The sequence below is a fragment of the Ilyonectria robusta genome, assembly GCF_021365365.1.
Source record: "Ilyonectria robusta strain PMI_751 chromosome Unknown BGZ61scaffold_23, whole genome shotgun sequence".
Lineage (NCBI taxonomy): Eukaryota > Fungi > Ascomycota > Sordariomycetes > Hypocreales > Nectriaceae > Ilyonectria > Ilyonectria robusta.
This window is the reverse complement of record NW_025764457.1, coordinates 534,532-553,029: the sequence shown is the minus strand read 5'-3', so window position 1 is coordinate 553,029 and position 18,498 is coordinate 534,532. Positions and strand designations below refer to the sequence as shown.

The 18,498-nt window shown below is 51.1% G+C and overlaps 7 protein-coding genes across 7 annotated transcripts; 4 read left to right on the top strand and 3 right to left on the bottom strand.

The window, feature by feature from the left end:
• Positions 1–416: 416 nt before the first annotated feature.
• BGZ61DRAFT_521618 (uncharacterized protein) lies at positions 417–1,624 on the top strand (the record flags this gene model as incomplete). Its single annotated transcript, XM_046252500.1, has 2 exons — positions 417–1,065; positions 1,121–1,624. Exons 1-2 carry the CDS (start codon positions 523–525, stop codon positions 1,622–1,624), a joined length of 1,047 nt encoding a protein of 348 aa, XP_046099019.1. The 5' UTR covers positions 417–522.
• A 639-nt stretch (positions 1,625–2,263) lies between these two features.
• Positions 2,264–4,060, bottom strand: BGZ61DRAFT_537295 (general substrate transporter; the record flags this gene model as incomplete). Its single annotated transcript, XM_046254516.1, has 4 exons — positions 2,264–2,315; positions 2,371–2,710; positions 2,774–3,868; positions 3,922–4,060. 4 exons carry the CDS (start codon positions 4,058–4,060, stop codon positions 2,264–2,266), a joined length of 1,626 nt encoding a protein of 541 aa, XP_046099018.1.
• A 488-nt stretch (positions 4,061–4,548) lies between these two features.
• BGZ61DRAFT_108753 (FAD dependent oxidoreductase) lies at positions 4,549–6,276 on the top strand. Its single transcript, XM_046236909.1, has 2 exons — positions 4,549–4,919; positions 4,977–6,276. Exons 1-2 carry the CDS (start codon positions 4,742–4,744, stop codon positions 6,251–6,253), a joined length of 1,455 nt encoding a protein of 484 aa, XP_046099017.1. The 5' UTR covers positions 4,549–4,741; the 3' UTR covers positions 6,254–6,276.
• A 299-nt stretch (positions 6,277–6,575) lies between these two features.
• BGZ61DRAFT_428810 (family 43 glycoside hydrolase) lies at positions 6,576–8,465 on the bottom strand (the record flags this gene model as incomplete). The annotated part of the gene is made up of 9 exons (XM_046243761.1): positions 6,576–6,829; positions 6,882–6,911; positions 6,975–7,086; positions 7,146–7,233; positions 7,288–7,397; positions 7,449–7,603; positions 7,657–8,011; positions 8,063–8,151; positions 8,207–8,465. The coding sequence occupies 9 exons, from the start codon at positions 8,463–8,465 to the stop codon at positions 6,576–6,578; spliced, it is 1,452 nt and encodes a 483-aa protein (XP_046099016.1).
• A 2,501-nt stretch (positions 8,466–10,966) lies between these two features.
• On the top strand, positions 10,967–12,344 carry BGZ61DRAFT_497773 (Rieske domain-containing protein; the record flags this gene model as incomplete). The annotated part of the gene is made up of 3 exons (XM_046251201.1): positions 10,967–11,784; positions 11,848–12,073; positions 12,141–12,344. The coding sequence occupies 3 exons, from the start codon at positions 10,967–10,969 to the stop codon at positions 12,342–12,344; spliced, it is 1,248 nt and encodes a 415-aa protein (XP_046099015.1).
• Positions 12,345–12,554: 210 nt separating this feature from the next.
• BGZ61DRAFT_108745 (fungal-specific transcription factor domain-containing protein) lies at positions 12,555–15,630 on the bottom strand. The gene is made up of 2 exons (XM_046236908.1): positions 13,973–15,630; positions 12,555–13,914 (listed from the first exon to the last, which is right to left on the bottom strand). The coding sequence occupies exons 1-2, from the start codon at positions 15,538–15,540 to the stop codon at positions 12,666–12,668; spliced, it is 2,817 nt and encodes a 938-aa protein (XP_046099014.1). The 5' UTR covers positions 15,541–15,630; the 3' UTR covers positions 12,555–12,665.
• A 1,303-nt stretch (positions 15,631–16,933) lies between these two features.
• On the top strand, positions 16,934–18,441 carry BGZ61DRAFT_537290 (uncharacterized protein; the record flags this gene model as incomplete). The annotated part of the gene is made up of 2 exons (XM_046254515.1): positions 16,934–16,999; positions 17,086–18,441. The coding sequence occupies 2 exons, from the start codon at positions 16,934–16,936 to the stop codon at positions 18,439–18,441; spliced, it is 1,422 nt and encodes a 473-aa protein (XP_046099013.1).
• Positions 18,442–18,498: the final 57 nt, after the last annotated feature.

Below are 18,498 nucleotides of genomic sequence, written 5' to 3'. Positions count from 1 at the left end.
ATGGATAGCACGAGTGAATATTGCGATGAGTCAAAGCTGCCAAGGGAGAACCTCCAGTTTACTTGATCTCCTTGGGTATCGGGAATCACCGCAATCAAGCCGCGTTGTCCCTCAAGTTGCACTTGTCTAATCCTGGCTCGGATGGCGAGCGACGACGTGGGGCCTCGCAACCAATCACGGGGGAAGCCGAAACTTGCATATCACATCACGAAGCGCTCTGTGTTATTCCCGGGAATCGGAGGAATCCGCCCTCTCAACGGCGGGCGCAGCCGTGCATCTTGCTGGGAAGATGGAGCTCCAGATGATCAATACTGACAGGGGAATGGCCTGGCTCGCCCTGTGGATATTGGTGACGGGGCCTGTAAGCTAAAGACCGTCCAGATTTGCAATTAGCACGCAGGCCGGCGGAATAAAAACATACCCAGCAGCTATACGTCGGATTGACCGTGTCTAATCTCTATCCGAGCCCGGCCATTTACTTTCTTTGAGTTTTAGACGCATCTCGACTCCAAAGCCGCAGTCATGTCTCCCAGCCGTGTCGACGAAGGCGCCAAGAAGCCACGCGTTGTGTGTCTTGGTGCTCCCAAGTACGCGGGCGCAGGATACCTCGAGGAGTTTGGAAACCAATTCGACTTTGAGGTGCTGGATGCTGCAGACCGAGCTGAGACGCAACAAAAGCTGCCTGAGCTCATCAAGCGCGGAGGCCCCGTCGATGCCTTCATCATCCGCATGGGCACACCCCCGTATGAGCCGTTTGACGAGGACCTGCTCAAGGCTCTTGCACCCGACTGCCGCATTATTACTTCTGCCTCAGCAGGATTTAATGAATTCGACGTTGAGTGGATGAGCCGGAATGGCATCATCTTCTGCAACTCCGTCGATGCAGTTGCCGAGGCCACCGCTGATATGGCCATGTTCCTAACCCTCGGCGTGTTGAGGAACGCCTTCACTGCAGAGCGATCTGCCAGGGCTGGGAAATGGCGAGGAAAGCCCGGCGTTCTCAGCCCGGCCAGGGACCCAACCAACCTGACACTCGGAATTGTCGGCCTGGGCGCTATTGGAAAGGTGAGTCGGCCACATCTATGCTTTGACAGAACATCACTCACATGCCATGCTACAGTACTTGGCAAAGAAAGCTGCCGCCTTCAACATGAAGATTAAATATTACAACCGGCGCCAACTTCCCGAAGAGGAAGAGAAGACCTACAACGCTACATATTGCTCCACCTTGGAGGAGTTGCTCTCCGCCTCCGACGTGGTATCCCTAAACTGCCCCCTGAACGCAAACACCACAAATCTCATTAGCACCGCTGAATTTGCGGCCATGAAAGATGGGTGCTTCCTCATCAATACCGCAAGAGGAGCCGTGGTAGACGAGGCTGCGCTCAAAGTTGCGCTGCAGTCTGGAAAGGTTGCGCGGGCAGGACTTGACGTGTTGTGCGACGAGCCGAATGTGGACCCTTGGTTCTTGGAGCAGGAAAATGTTATTGTGCAGCCGCATCTGGGCGGTTTGACTGATGTGGCGTTTCAAAAGGCAGAGCGCGAGTGTTTTGAGAATGTCAGGGCGCTCTTTGAGTCGGGCAAGGCGAACAGTCCCGTGAACATGGATAAGATCAAGAAGTAAATCGAGATGGTATACAGCACACATGAGAGATTAGCGCCTTAAAATCCAAGAACATGAATAAAAGGATACTGCATTTTAGGTTTTTGGTGTTTTTTTTTCTATCCTGCAATCGTCCCTCTCATGCTTGAATGATTTGAGACGTTATCAACATGTTTACGGGCTACAGATCCGTTATATGTGACACCCCTCGGCGTCGTCACGTCAGGAATGGCACGATTTAGCAACTTGCGCTTCAAAGTCATATCAAACTAATTTCAGCCTGATGAGGGCCGCTGTATTACACTGGAGCTGTATGTCAATGGGCGGATAATTCGAGCACCAAAACCAATTACCACAATCCGGCATTCGGTATCAAAAGGTGCGAAAAGGTCGAGTTCAATCGCACTAAATAAAAGTTTAAAGCATCACAGGTCGTCTGACCTTTGAATACAATATTTGGGAAAGTGGATAGTAGTGATTAGCTTATTCAAGCCTCTAGATAAAACTAATCTTTTTCTTCACGATTTATCTCGCTTATATAGATCAGAACAGCAAAGGGATTGAAGAAAGGGTCGCAGCTCAAAATGAATTGAATAATTCTTTCATCTAGGAATGAAAAGGGTTGGAGGAAATGACACATGGGCCATTGACGCTCTCCATTCAGATGCTGTCAATTCCCTTCGCTTTGACGACATCTCGATCAATGCTGCCACTAAAAACGCGTCAGTCGCATATTTCATAAGGGGGATTAAATTTCGGAAACTCACTCTTCGGCGTCAAGTTCTCGGGCGGTGATAGTTTTGCGATGCTTCTTGGCTGTGCTGCGAATCTGCCACCACGGACCCTCAAAGAGCGCGTCCAAGTGCTCCACGGGCAATCCTGCGGTCTCAGGTACTGCCAAGAAGACGTAAATGAGAGAGATAAAGCACCAGGCAGCGAAGAAGATGAATGCGCCCCAATTATCCATGCTCTCGAGGATGCTGGGGGTCGCTCTGTTGAGGCCGAAATAGAACAGCCAGTGGAACGTCTGGGTCAAGGCAGAGCCAAAGGATCGAATGCTATTCGGCCACAATTCGGCACTGAAGACATAAGGCAAGACCAGCAGACCTAAATTCACAATATTAGTCTCAGATACGCACTTGTATGTGTGGATGCGGTGTTGCAACTTACCAACTGCATAGCCGAAGCCGTGAATGAAAATGGCGGCTACCGCGGCCTGTGATGCTGCATCCGAGACCGGGCCGGCTTGCTTGTATTTGAGATAAACTCCAATGTAGGTATCCGAAATCATCTGGATAGTAATTCCGGTGAAGAGAGACTTGCGACGGCCCAGAGCATCGATGAAGAAGAATGATGCAATCAAGGTGTAAAAGAACTTGGACATGGAATACATGCTGGACAAGAAGAGATTGCGATCGGTGTTTCCCCCGAGGCCCATCAAAGACAAAATCGGCACAAGATAGCTCGTCACGGAGTTGGCGCCTGACAGCTGAGCCAAGGCATATGAGACGCAAGACTGCTGGACGCGGCGGAGGTTTGCTGGTACCATGAAGGTTTCCCTGAAGACAGATTTGATACCCCCATTAGCTCCATACTTGGAATGTTCTCCCTCAATTTGAAGCCGAATGTCTGAGAGCTCGCTAGCGACACGAGGGTGGTCCCGGGGCAGGCCGCGAAGAGCCACCAACGTTTCCGTGGCTTCTTCCTCCCGGCCGACGAGCATGAGCCATCTTGGGGATTCGTAGACGAAGAAACTGGCGATAATAATAAGAGCACAGATGATTGTCGGTGTGAAGAAGACGATCTGATACTGCAAACGCGAGGCGGCGACGTGCAGGAAGCAAGCGTAGACGGTGAGAGTGCTGACAGTCAAGCTGAGCAGCATCACGACGCTGAACCAAACAGTCAGAAGGCCGCGAATTTCGGTCGGTGCGATTTCGACAATAGACATGGGTCCAGTGACGGTAAGAGGTCCGATTCCGAGGCCAGAAATAAATCGGGCAGTATAGAGGACGCCGAGGTGTCCATTTGCAAAGGTGGCGATGAGTTGGCCGACAATCCAAACGGCAAAGTATAGACGGAGCGACCACAAGCGACCGATGCGATCATTGATGAAGAACGAGATGCCAGAACCAACACCGGCAGTGAGGTAGACGAACGAAATGAAGTTGGTCACCTCCTTGGGGTTCGTGGCCGACGCAATGCCAAACGCCGACGAGAAACCCGGGAGCGAGGGAACGACGGAGCTTGAGCCCTGATCCCATGCTGCGAGAGGCGTAAGCAAGTATCATGCATCAACTAATACGTGGAAGACTTACTAATGCACATGCCGGACATTGCATACACGGCCGTAGTGAGCAGCAACCTGCGGTTGAAGATGACTTCGCGAGGCGACTCCCGTATGGACTTGACATACTTGGCGAGAGTCGAGTCGCTGAATAACTGGCCGACACCCATGATGGCGATTCACTTCCGGCAGATGAAGGTGTTCAGAGAGATAAAAGTGCCTCGATTGAGAACAATTTGCCCGAGAGGTCGATGAGCACTTGAAGCCTGCCTTTGCTTTCTCCGTCGACTGATGCCGGGTCCCAGGGATGAATATATTCACAGCCAGGCGTAGCTCGCCAACTCGGCGCTCATGATTGGATCCGACACGGCGAGATTGTCTCGTCGCGTGATGCCGGAAACATGGTGCGTTCGCCGCGACGTGTGCGCAAGCGTTATCTGGGGAAGCGCAACGTCGCTATCGCTCTCCACAATTGCAACCCTGCCCCTTACTCGCCGTGCCAGACACGTTGAGCCATGAGCTGGATTCCTCCGGGTCTAATCCATGAGCGGTGTGGGGCGGAAACGAGGCCGGTCGGTACAATCCGAGTCGTCATGATGTTGCTTCTAGCTCCGTTTGCGCTCTAGCTTGGCCTGTATCGCTGTCGCATCCTTCCGGTGTTTGGCCAGTGAATAATCATGCGGATTGCGTGATAGCCGAGGATTACTCAGATAATCTACGCCGATGTTGAGTCGATAATTGCTCTCCTCTTTTCCTGGGCTACTCCCAAGATTCCCAATCGCACAGCAACGGTTTAGTCTGCATACAACACCGCTAAGGGATTCCACTCGCTCTGCATTGTCGATCACACCATGGCGATTCGCCCAAGTAAAAATGACCCAATTGTGATTGTGGGTGCTGGCATTTTTGGCCTCAGCACTGCCCTTCACCTCACTCGACGCGGCTATCAAGACGTGACCGTCTTTGATCGTCAAGACTATGACACAGGCTTGTATTCTTACCACAAGGGATGTGACGCGGCTTCAGCGGGTATGTTTCATGACTTTTGCTCATCACATTACTGCACGGGGTTCTGACGCGTCGTAGATTTGAACAAGATCATCCGTTCGGCCTACGGTACTCAGACGGAATACCAAGAACTCTCCTTCGAAGCCATTGAGCATTGGCAGGCTTGGAACCAAGAGATATCCAATGGCAATGTGCCGCCGGGAATGAGCTCTGCCGACAAGGTCTTCTACAACTCTGGCGCAATCTCTTACAACTCTGGAGAGGCATTACCTCCATTTGAGCAAGCCACCATCGAGGCCATGACCAAACTTGGACACGGAGATACTCAACTTGTCACGACCGACCCGAAACAAGCCGTCACTGCGCAAGATCTGGGGTTCAATGTTGACCAGTTCAAAGCCGCAACGCGCGGTAAGCCCATTGTTGGAGTTCTCGACACCAGCGGCGGGTTTGCAGTTGCCGACAAGGCATGTCGCGTCGCCCTTCACAAGGCGCGAGGGTATGGAGCCAAGTTTGTCTTTGGGCCAACTGCCGGTGCCTTTGACACTCTCATCCACGCTGGCAAGGACGTTGTCGGTATTCGCACCAAGGATGGCAAAATTCATCCCGCCAAGCAAACCATCATGGCATGCGGCGCTTATACTCCCGTTCTGGTCCCGGAGCTAGATGGTCTCGCCGAGGCCACAGCAGGATCCGTTGCCGTCTTCCAGATTCCAAAGACCTCGGAGCTATTCACGCGATTGTCCCCCGAAAACTTCCCTATTTGGATGTTCAACATGCGAAGCGGTCAGGATGGGGGCCTCTATGGCTTTCCAGTCGATCCCCATGGATTCTTCAAGATCGGATACAGAGGCACAAAGTACACCAATCCTCAAGTGCAGCCTGATGGCAAGGAGCGCAGTGTCCCCATCACGCGATATACGAAGGGCGAAAAGATTACGCAAATCCCGACGAAAGCCATGAATACTATTGCGTTATTTGTGGCAGACTATCTTCCCGAAATTTTCGATGAAGGCCTCGACGTTGCCTTCACGAGAGTATGCTGGTATACCGATACTTTTGACAACCATTTCGTCATCGACCAAGTTCCGCAACAACCCGGCCTCATGGTCGCCACGGGAGGCAGCGGTCATGCCTTCAAGTATCTGCCCAACATCGGCAATTGGGTTACTGATATCATCGAAGGCGTCGGCCCCGATAGACCAGCCATCAAGGCGTGGAGATGGCGAAAACAAGGAGACACCAAGCCGGTGAATGTGCTTATGGAAGGCAAGAAAGGCGCAAGGGCTCTCCAGAATGTGACGTTGATGAGCCAGATAAACGGAAGAAGCTCAAAGAGGAGTTCTTCGCTGTAGTTTGGACATGAGCGGAACGAGAGAAGGGAGATTAATTTGTGGCGATTGATGTTCTCGGCGGTTTGGAAGATTGTATCTTCGATGGAGAGTCACATCAGCTTCGACCAAAGATTGTACATTGATATGCATTTTTAAGTGCTGTATAATTGTAAGCCACCATATTTGCATGCTATCCAAGTTGCTTATCAACACTTATTTATTACCTCGGTGCTGACATTCTTTACCAAGAGTACAAAGTGCGCAGAGGACTCCAAAACGTTTTTATTTATGACCAACGCATGGTTCTGTAATGGGCTATCTAAAGCATTTCACAACTTTTAATCTACTTCTCCGGGGGGTACACAACGATCCTGTCAAGATCCGCTCCCTTGTAGTCGACTCCGTTGCTAAGGCCGCCGACAGTGATAGTGTTCCTGCCCTTCTTGAGAGGCAGCAACAGAGGGCTGGAAATAATGATTCCCTTGTGGGTATCCCTTTGGTAGAGAGTGTGGACGTTTTCTGTGTCGCCATTCACCACGACGCTGCTGATGCGACGGAGTTGCCATGCTCCTCCGATTCGATCCGGTGCACCCTGGGCTATAATGTGTCAGAGTTGGGTTTTCAGGCACCAGGAAAAGGATTGACTTACGTTGATCTCCATAGCCCATGTCGTCGATGTCTTTTATCAAATGTTAGCGCACCTGCTAATTTCATGGGGGTGTATGATTGGGGTGAAACTTACTCTGATGGTAGAATGAAACCCATTGATCCTTTCCTTGGCCAGTAACATCGAAGGTGATGGTGCTATCATTGCCATAGATGCTAGTTGCAATCACATTGTCGCTCCCAAAGTTCTAAAGATCGGTCAATTATGTTGCAAGATGCCAAGGGACTTTCAGCAGAGAAAACTCACTGCCTCTTGGAGATAGGCATCTCCCTTTGTCTTTGCGCTCTTGGAGTAGTAAGTCTTTCCGGATATCGCCTTCCATTCTCCAGTTTTGCTATTAATGGCGATTAGCTCTCGGTGCATTTTTCAATGGTCGCAATTTACTTACACATTAAGGTCGTAGACGTCGTGCCAGAGAACCTCAATACTCTTTTTCTTCTCGTCAATTTCCAACGGCAGCCAGACGTTACGGCTCTCCCAGAGCGAGACGCTATCCCACTGTACATCACAGGTAAGCATTGGACGCGTTTATGCTAGCGAGATACGTACTTGGTCTCCCATGTAAAGGTACGTTGTCTTCTTCGTGCCCTTGATCCTCCAGGAGAAACCGGACTGAGTGCTGAATGTGCGGGTATAACTTGGGGAGACGAAAAAAGGCTGGGACCATGGGCCACTGAGCGAGTCGGCGCGGAATGCAACGACATCTTGTATGGTCAGCCAACTTGGTTGAACTTTATCTTGCGTCACCAAAACTCACTGTTGGGTCGGTATCCAGTCTTGTGGCTCATCAGGGCATAGTAGCTCTTGTCAGTTTGGACGATGGTTGGGGCTTCGAGATCAAACTTGTTGAAGCGGAATACAACCTCCTCGACATCGGTGATATTATCATTGAAGCGGCTGATGTAGACGTCGCGGCCTTGCTTGCTGTCTCCGTTGGAATACAGAGCGTATGATTTGCCGGTTTTGTAGTCGGTAAAGGCTCCAAAGTCCTGGGACCAATTTCCAAGAGGTGCAATGGCATTTTGGAACGTGTACGGGCCAGCAATGTCGTCTGCAGTGGCGAAGCCTTGCACGAGTTTGGTGTATTTGGAATCGTCCGCGTGCCACCACATCTAGACAATTGTTAATATTTAATAAGGGGTTGTAGGTGTAATCCGACATACGTGGTATTTGCCCGTTTCCTCGCTGTAGAGCACTTTGGGTCGCTGGATGACATTTTGCGGGGAAATCCATTGGTGTCCATCCACCGGTTCTATTGCGTGTGAGTATATTCGTCCTGTTCAAATCACGTTAAATTTACCACTCACTGAGTGCGATTCCGTGGGACTTCCATGTTGCGAGATCATCCGAGCTGTATACCGAGATGCCGCCACCTTCAACCTGGCCCTCGCTCTTGTACTCGCCAAACCAGTAGAACTTTCCGGTATCTTGGTCGACACAGAGGCCGCCGGCGTGAGCGTTGAAAATGTTCCCGTCGGTATCGAACCACCTAGCGCCTGGGACGATCCATTTGGCCGTCGCGCATGTGGCCAGCGCTGCCAGCGTGAGAAGGCGTAGAGCGACCATTTCCAATCATGGGGCGAAACAGTGGCGCTGGGCTAAGTTAGGATTCAGGAGGATCACACTGACCTCTGGAACCTCACGTCTTTTATACGGATCTTGCTTAATACCCGTATGGTATACCATAGCCTGTCGATCCCCGGCACAGTCGGGTTCTGGTCAATTGTCCCGAGCTCGGGGGGAATTACCGCGAGCTCTCCTGACGAGCCCATCATCCGCACCTACGACAATGTTGCAATGACGGCAAACCAAACATTGCAAGGTTGCCAAGCTCAATTCTAGAACTTTAACCGGTGGACTCAGCAATTAATTAGTCGTTATATCCATCTTTTCCCCTGTCGTCATCGGGCTCTTAACCTCATGGAGCTCTCTTCCCCGTACCCCGCACCTTAACCCATCACTCCATTTCCTGCGTTAATGCTGCAGGGCTGATGCCATCCCCGGATACGAAATGCTTAACGAGGCATGATCACCAAACCCCTCGGGAAATTGTTTTTGCAGCTTCCATAACGAGACAGGACTAATTTCCATTTCTCCACGAATTGAAAGTACCTCGGGTACGATGTTGGGGAATTTAGCGGGATTAGGCGAATCAACTACCCTATAACATTGCAACCCCGCTTGGAAAATCTTTATGACAGTGAAAACGGAACTGCTACTGGGGCTTCTCAAGATGCTATACTGGAAGTGTTGTGAGACGGCTCTGTTATTATGTTACTAACGAAGACAAAGGAGGGGTCGGATGCAAGGTTATGGAACAGTGTGAAGATCAGGTCGAGGAGAATGGAAAGATTCATGAAACACCCACGGTTTAAATTGCGCAGTCTTTTGAACAACTTCAGCCCTCCAGCTAATTAATTGCCAGCGACAGTTTATTTTAAGTAAAATAACCTTGTATTGTTACCTTATTGTCGTGGCCTGCCCCTCTGGGCTTGACAGCACTTAACCTCTGGTGCTACCTCTCGGGCGGGACCCTCCTGGGTACATTGTGATAGGATCGGCTGCGATTCCGGATCGACTCGGGGAAATTGTTGATCCCCCTGGCAAGGGAATCCATTGACATTGAAGTGAGGAGACTATGGACCTGCTTCTCGACCAGGGCGCTTGTGCGTCAGATGTCGACTTCCTTCCCCGACGCTGAGGACATACGGAATGATCAAAAAGGCCATATGGTGCCGCTCTCACCTTGACCTCTCAATGGGCACGTTCTAAGTTGGTCCATCGACTTATGGATGGAGGTGCTGATGTCCATGCGAAGACGAGACATGACGGGAACTTTTGCTTGAATAGCCACTTCGATAATGCCATTTTACGCGTTACTGCCCTTTTTACTGGCCGCTTCTAGAAGGTATAGTTTCTGATGATACGACTTGTCTACCTCACACAGACAGATCAACTAGGGCTGCTCATATTCTGTGTGTGTAGAGTGTTGGTGGTGTTGCGCTCCGTTAGTGTTGGATCGCAGGGTTTTGTGGACAGGACGGCCAGCGACGACTAGTACAGCCCGGGATGTAAAACAGCTTTCTGCTGAGCGCCTTTTATTACATGGCGCGTATTGTTGACTTATGCCTGAGCCATCGTGACCGGCGCTCTGGCTGTCCCGAAGGCATCTCTGAGCTGTCTTGATAATCAGACGCTGATCGAACCAGCAATTCTGCCTTGCACGTTGAAGAACGAACAACAGCAATAAAAGTCAAGGGAGAAAATGAAGAAGGCAATGTAGAAGAATAGGCATTTGTCATTTGTATCCCCAAGATGGAAGAGCTGTAAATCCCTGTCCCGAAGGATAACGATGTTGGTGTCGAAGCCGAGAATCCGGCTTTCTCAGTCGTACCATGTACGTAACAGTCCCCATCCCGATTTAACCTGGAAGGTGGAAGATGGGGGGACTAACCTGAGTTGGTTGGTGTCCTAGTCCTACTTGAGTCGACACATTTACCGAGCTTCCACTCCATCTCCAAATGCCCTGACTGCCGAAGGTAAGCGTTTCTTCCACTGCGTGGAATATGACTCGTCAAAAGGGTGTTAAACGCACGGCGATGCATTATCACTCGGTCAACTACGCCTCGAATCCCTTATCACACGCGCCCAACAAATGATAGAACGGCACGAGTCAAGGATGGATGTGCTATCTACCGGAGGCAACCTTAACTATCTTGGGCAACGACTGCATAGGTGGAACGGAGACGCCTCTTCTCCACAAAGCGCACTTGACTCCCCCACCCCCACTATTGATTGGGTCGTACGATGAGTCCAAGGAGTGAAGCGGGCGACTGGATGTTGGTGTGTTCACCAGATACTAGGCCGATAACGATGGGCCACTGGGAATCAGGGCGTTGGGCCATTACCAACACTGAAGATGCGGAGTCGAGCAACTCACACTATATTACCACACTGACGCGTAATCCATCATTCTCATCTGGACATACGGGAGCAGATACAGACAATCAGACAATCAGACAAACTGAAAGACACAGACACACAAGCAACCATCAATTCACTAAGAAATGTGGCGCATGCTCGGTCTCGGCTCGGCTGGCGACTCAAACAGCGCCAAGGACCCTCCATCTCGAGGCCTACCAGCATCTTGGTACAGATCTCCAGAGTTGTTCCAACTAGAAAGACGCGCCATCTTCTCTCGGAAATGGATCCTCGTCACTCATTCATTGAGGTTCAACCAGCCCGGCGACTTTCTCTCCTTCACATATGCTGAATTTCCCTTCTTTCTCGTCCGCGATCGCGAAGGCTCCATTAATGGCTTCCACAACGCATGTCGCCATCGCGCATACCCCATTGTGGAGTCTCGCTGTGGTGAAGCCAAGATCTTGAGCTGCAAATACCACGGCTGGTCCTACGGCTTTGGCGGAAACCTGGCCAAGGCGCCTCGCTTCGACACTGTCAAGGGCTTCGACAAGAGCCAGCATGGGTTGCTTCCAGTCAACGTGCACATCGACAAGCTTGGCTTTGTTTGGGTGAACCTACAGGCCGGGGAACCAGATGTGAAGTGGGACGATGATTTTGGAGGTATGGAGGACAAGCCGAGGATGAAGCAATTCGACTTCTCCGGCGGCTACTCCTTCGACCACGTTTGGGACATGGATCTCGATGCCAACTGGAAGTCGGTGATGGAGAACTACAACGAGTGCTATCACTGTCCAACATCCCACCCGTTGATCGCGGGAGTCTCAGATTTGACCAAGTATCGAGTCGAACCCAGCGGCGGCTGTCTGGAGCATGAGATTGTTAATAAGAAGCCGCAAACCGAAGAGGACGAGTTCCGTCGTTCAATCACGTTTGCGTTCCCCTGCACATCCATTACCATAACGTACGTTTCAATTACTCCGCCTTTGCAACGTGGCAGAAGACTAACACTTATCACCGCTTGTAGCAAGAACTTCTTCTACATTCAACGCATGATTCCCATGGGTGCAACAAAGACGAAAATTGAAAATGAGATTTATCGTCATAAAGTCGCAACAGACGAAGAATTTGCCGCCATCAACGCCTTCTACAAGCAGGTCTTGGAAGAAGACAAGCATTTGTGCAATGAGGCGCAGCGAAACCTCGACGCGGGTGTGTTCGTAAATGGGGAGCTGCACCCCGACAAAGAAAAGGTCAGTTCAATCACAATCTCTAACATGTACATCAACGACTCTTGAACTGACGCGGGTAAACAACCAGGGTCCAATTCATTTCCAGAACGTCGTCAGGGAGGAGGTCATGAACCATCGAAAGAAGGAAATGAAGCAAGGTGGACGGGAAATCTGGCCCGCGACACCAAAGATCATGGGGGAGATGAAAACCGGTAAGTTGAGTGAGGAAGAGATGTTCTGTTCAGAACTCGAAGCAGCGAGCTGTCGAACGAGAGAGGAGTTGGCGTGGTGAGGTTGGCTTGATGTGTAAGAGGAATAACTCAATGGGCTTTGTACGCAGGAGCTGCGATACTCTGGGTGGCGTTTTACTCTGTGATGGAAAATTGATATCATTCCACTAGATTCACTGGCCTCTGATGAACTGCTTGGTGCTCTTCAAATACGTGATTCTAAAGGGCTTGAAGTTCTCAGTATCGGGGCATCTATTGTGGTCGATTCACGGCTCATTTAATTTCAAGTAAGGGTATTTTGAGAGCCAAATGTTTAATATTTTAAATCATAACCATGTCATCATAATTCAATCTCCGTCATTTCGAGATTTAAAAGACTCTAATTAATCTTCAAACTCATCGTACTGATTGATCAAGCGCTGCGGCACCAAGCCTCGCAACACAACAACACCCGAATGCACGATGCCCCATCGAACCTTGGTCAGTGAATCTGCCATGATCCAGACGAGTCCGTTCGTACGCCGACGTTCCCAAGACAGCACGGATTCGCTGCGGTTGATGCCACTGGCCATACTAGAGAGCAGTGACTTCATCTCCGCTTGAGGATCCCACACCATCTCGTCGTCTTCATTGTAGGCGTCATCATCCTCATCATCCGACGCACCGTGGTTCACGCGGGAAGACGTTCTGCGACCGCGGCTTGGACGCGCGTGGTGGAAGGCCCAACAGGTCAAGGTCACCAAGTAGAGACACCAAGGGACGTGAAACAAGTTCATAGCCTCCGAGTCAACCAAAACCTTCATCGTATCTCGCAGCATCCGCGCCGCATGCCAAGCAGCAGTTGCCGCCGACTGATTTGGCTGAAGGGCCTGTTGCTCACTTGATGGAGTGGTGGCAGGCTCTTTTCCACTTGAACTGGATGTCTCTCGACTTGAGGCTGCTGGGATAGTGCTGGCAGCCCACCGTTTCACGACCTGGGCGGACCGCAGATAATCCCTTTGCTGCACCGGCCGGCCGAGAATATGGCGAGCTCCAGCGTAGATTTGTACGTCTAAAAATTCGACATTCAGCAGCACTTGTGCTGAATGATAGACCGCATTGTAGGCGGCAGCGAACGCAACAAATTCGCTGCGTTGGGTTTCTTCTTCGATAACGGAATCATCGCGTCCAGGTTGCTGGCCCTGCTGTCCTCTTTGGAACCTGGTGTTTACAGCCGCACAATACCAATCGAAATCAACTTTCCAAAGATCATACGCGGTGCTGATGAGTTTGCGCCAAGAAACGTCGACGCTTCCCTCGGACACGACTCCAAGAGATGTCTGATCACGGCGTTGCATATCCCACGCAATGGACATTAATCCATGGAGGATTAGGATTCGAGATAATGCGCCGAGACCGGTCGGTCGCGGGATTGTCGACGACAAATAAGACTTAAGGGTAGGGAGATATAGCGTTCTGTGGTCTGCCGAGAGGGTGGACCGCCATGCAGATACCCAGGATGTAGGATCTCGGGCTTCCCAAATACTCTGGCTGCATGGAAGTTCCAGCCGTAGTTCAAATGAAGACATGCAAAGGCTCTGACAGAAAAGTACTGCGTGCTGAGTATCCCACATGAAGCAGAGCAATGCGAGTCTATTAATTTTGGTCAGCATGTTTATCTGATTATGAGAAAATATAGAGAGTGAAATACCTTTTCTTTTGCTCAGCCTCGGCCCAGCGCCTCCATATGCGCTCTAGACCCTCAATATTGTCCTCGCCAGAGCCCTGAGGGGGACCAACGGGCTTGATGGACTGACAATCCGATCGTCGGATGAGATTAATCAGAAGCCCGTGAAATAGATGGCTCATATCATGTTGCTTCTGACCAGCTCTTGACTTGCCGAAGCATTCTACCAACAAGATGGTCTGCAAAGTCCACAATTCCGGCCTAGGTGAAAAGCCAGCGTGCGCGAAGATGCTGGGACGAATAACATCGTGGATGCACACTGCAAGTTGGTGTGCATCCTTGGTTGAATATGTGGCTCCGAGCAGACAAACTGAGAGAAGCAGAAGAGGCTCATCTTCATGTACGTTGAAGGTGGCTAAGTGGATCAACGGATATGCTGTGTTGAAGCGGGTGAAATATAGTTCCAGGTAGGATTGAAGTGATGCGACCGAGAGCAACGGGTGGTCCCAAATAGAATGTCGCTGATCTGGGAGAGAAGGATTTGCAGTGTCGATTATTTTCAAAAGACGCTCCCGTATGACCTCGGTGAGTATTGGAAGCGGAAGGGGTTTCCGCAACGTAGAAAGTGGCCTTTCAAACTCGATAGGAACAGCATGGCCTCCGCCGCTACGGTTTTTTTGAGTACCGGCAGATCCATCTGCCAGTCTTCTTCTTGAGCTCCTCTCAGGGTAGACCTCTGTTGAGCCGGGACGAGCGGAATGGCCCATCATTCTTTGTGTCGGAGGGTGATTATTGACGTCAATGTAAGGTTGTTCTTGGTTCCTGGGTTCCCGGTGATCCGCGTCCATGGTCTCTGACCAGGGTTGAGAGCCCATCGATTCCGGAGTAATGGCCAATCCTCCTTGCAAATTGACTCCTTGAAAATCCTGACCATAGAATTCTGGAGAGTGAGTAGAGTCGCTTCCTCCAAAGGTAACAGGGGACTTGTCGACGCTGAATAGCCAGTTGTAGTCCAAGGCAGTCGTATATGGCATATTAAACGAACTGGCTGTATCTGGTTGGAAGATCCTGTCGTACTGTAGCTGTTCAGTACCACTGAAAGGATCTTCCAAGGTCCTCGACTGGAGGAGATCAGTCCAAGATTGGTTGTAGAGTAGGGTGGGGTCCTCTTGCTGGGAAGGGATACCGCCCGAGAAGGATAGGGCGCCGACGGAGTCTCCAGGGTGTTCCGCAGTAGTCGTATCAGTGTGTCCAGATCGAATGTCCAGGATTATAGGGAGGTCCGTATCGGCACTTGCGTCGATATTCGGAACCGTTGTTGTGTCAAATGCCGAGTTAACATAGTCAAGCTCAGTAGATTCAGGCTCAGGCGATGGCTCCTGTTGAGCCTCGGACTGCAGGCGCTCAGTTGAGGATCTTCTCTGACTAGAGTATGTACAAGGACGCTTTTCAACGACGGATCCGTCTGGCGCTTTCCAGGATCGTTTCCTGGTGTCGAGAACACCGCAGCCTGGACCACCTGCTTCGAGATCCTTTTGGCGGTGACGGTCCATATGCCGTTCTAACAGGGAATAAACGTCAGCATGGACCATCCGATGCTATGAGATGCCATGATCATTTCACGACGTGCAACGTACTCAAAAGGTCAGGCCGCTTGAAGTGGGCGCGGCAGAGAGTACAGGTCGACCCCCCCGACGTATGATTCAAGGCATGACGATGCAAATGTTCTGCACGAGTGAAGCGTTTGGTGCAGCCCTGATGGGTGCAGGCAAATGACTTCTCACCGACTGTCAACATGCTGGGGTCTTCGGCCTGGGCCACGGCAGCAGCTTTGTCTGATCTGTCCGTGGATCGCCAGGAGTCGTCCATTCTATCCACTTCTGTTCAGAGAGTCAAAGCTCCCGGTAATTGCAAGTGCTTTGTTTTTTTGGGTGATAGAGTAAAAATGGGGTAAGGGATGAACGATGCCTAGGCAGATCGAGGGTGGAGGGAAGGGGTGGATGTGCATTTTCACTTGACGCTTGGGATTTCTCAGGCGATTGACTCGCATCATGAGAAGTGGAGACACGCAGACACGGATCTGTGGGCGCGATAAGGCGAGTAACAAGATGTATTAGGGCTGGTGTACCTCAGGACAGTGTACAAACGAGCCAGGCCGGGTGAGAGAACAATACCCGAGTGCTACCTTACACAAAGCGTACCGTAGGACTTTACCAGACTACATCATGTTTAGATAATGAATACAACCCTGAAAGTCAATCGTATTCGAATGCCTTTCATGAAATACGATGTCTCGTCCTCGGCTTTCACGTCTACTCTTCTGGTATCGAGTGTCCAAGATACTCTCCTCTCGTCATAAGGTCGTAATCTCGTACCTCGTACATTCCTTATCTCCCCCCATTCTTGCTGCTCCTCTCCCCCCACTCTCGTCACATTGAGATAATGCGCAAGAGTGGATTGTGTGCGCTAAGCCATTTCAAGTGACGTGGCAATTGACTCCCAGAGGTGGGGAAGTTCTACAGGGACGGACCTTGCACTGATTGTAGCGCAGCTCTCAGAACCAGGCTCCTTATCGGCGTCTGGCTTTAGGGCAACTGGAGAGAGAGAGATGGCATGCATGGAGTACATGCTCCAAAGAGGGAGAACGACTCGGGAGATGGGATCGGATCTGAACTCGCCCCGCAGCGCGGGTTTGGCCGCTCTATCACTTCCACTTCCACTTCTGACTGGTGACACAATGCCGCTCTTCGTCGGGAGCCGAACTACGCAAAAGCCAATGGCATTAAATCTTCAGTGGCCCCGGCAGTGAATTGCGTTGGCATGAACACTAAGCAAAGAGCTCTCTACTTGGTGGAAGCACATCAACACCATAAATTTCCATCGCCATTGGAACTCGAGTGGACGCCCTGTCGACTTTGGATGAGCGTTTGACATTCTTTATCTCCCAAATTCTCCCTTTTAATTCCTTGATTCGCCAATCCAACCATGGCCGACTTGGCAAATTTCACAGTGCAACAAAAGATGCAAAGAGATGCGGCAAGCAAACTAGATGTACGATACCCGTAGCCCGTGACACGTCTAGATTCTCTTCGAATCTACGCCGCATACGTCGATTGAACCTTCTTAACGTCTGTTAGGTTATTATTGTCGGCGCTGGCCTAGGTGGCTTGGGAGCTGCCATCTCCATCCTGCTTGCTGGTCACGATGTGACGGTTCTTGAGGCAGCGTCGAACATTGGGGAAGTCGGGGCGGGGATCCAGGTTCTACCCAACGCAGTGCGAGTGCTCTTTTCATGGGGTCTAAAAGACAAACTCGAAAAGTTCGCCACCAAACCCCAGAAATGCAACTTCATCGGCTGGAAGGGCAACCACCTCTCATCGATGGACTACCACGGATATGCCGCCGCGGCTGGAGGTTTTCCTTTCTGGGATTTCCACCGTGCCAACCTTCACAAATGCCTTCTGGATCGTGCCATCGAACTAGGAGCGAAACTCATCACCAAAGCCAAGGTGGAAACCTACACTGTGTCAGGGGATGGAAGTTCAACCACCGTCTTCCTCGAAGATGGGCGCTCTATGACAACGGATCTTCTCGTCGGAGCTGATGGAATAAACTCAAAGCTGCGAGAAGAATTCCTCGGCAAGTCGGACCCACCCGTGTTGACGGGAGATTTGGCCTACAGACTCCTGCTCAATACTTCGGAGATGCTGAAGGACCCGCAGCTGAGGCCGTTTGTCGAGAACCCTCAGGTGAACTACTGGGTCGGCCCGGAAAAGCATGCCGTCAACTATGTTCTCAAGGGCGGCGAGCTTTTCAACATGGTTCTTCTGGTCCCAGACGACATGCCTCTTGATGGCGGCAACACTCTAGAGGGAAACATCGACGAGATGCGAGCCCACTTTGACGGCTGGGATCCTCGCATTGCAAAGATGCTCGCCCTGTGCGATTCAGTGCTCAAGTGGCGACTGTGCATCCGGCCAGGCCTTGAGCCAACATGGTCTCACCCTGGTGGCTCTTTCACCCTGCTCGGCGACGCCGTCCACGCGACTCTGCCATACCTTGCCAGTGGAGCAGGCATGGCCCTGGAGGACGCTGGTGTTCTTGGGCTTTGCTTAGCACGGTTGACAGACAAGTCTCAAGCTTCCAAGCAAAAGGCGCTGGACGTGTACGAGGCTTGTCGACGCGAGAGGACAGAGAACGTCGTGCGCAGAGGCACGTACAACCAGTGGATCTACCACCTCGCCGACGGCCCGGAGCAGGTGGAACGAGATCAGAAGTTCAGAGAGTACGGAAAGAAAGACCGACAATGGCTGAGCGGGGAATCGCCCGTTCTTCCAGTGTCTGCAGAGACGGGAGAAGATCCGTTCCCGTGGAGGTATCATGGCGTAGGCAGATGGCTGTTGACATATGATATGTGGAAGGACATTGACGCCAAGTGGGAAAAGACCACACGTCCGGCTACGGATGTTGCACCAGCTAGAGCAAGTTTATAAACGAAATGTGTGTTGAAGTAGATGAAAATCAGATCCATTATTAATTGTCTATTATTG

Coding starts and splice junctions, on each gene's coding strand:
- BGZ61DRAFT_108753 (XM_046236909.1), top strand. CDS start 4,742: ATGGCGATTCGCCCAAGTAAAAATGACCCAATTGTGATTGTGGGTGCT. Junction 4,920..4,976: donor ATGTGACGCGGCTTCAGCGG/GTATGTTTCATG, acceptor GACGCGTCGTAG/ATTTGAACAAGATCATCCGT.
- BGZ61DRAFT_108745 (XM_046236908.1), bottom strand. CDS start 15,540: ATGGTCCATGCTGACGTTTATTCCCTGTTAGAACGGCATATGGACCGT. Junction 13,915..13,972: donor GAGGCTGAGCAAAAGAAAAG/GTATTTCACTCT, acceptor CAAAATTAATAG/ACTCGCATTGCTCTGCTTCA.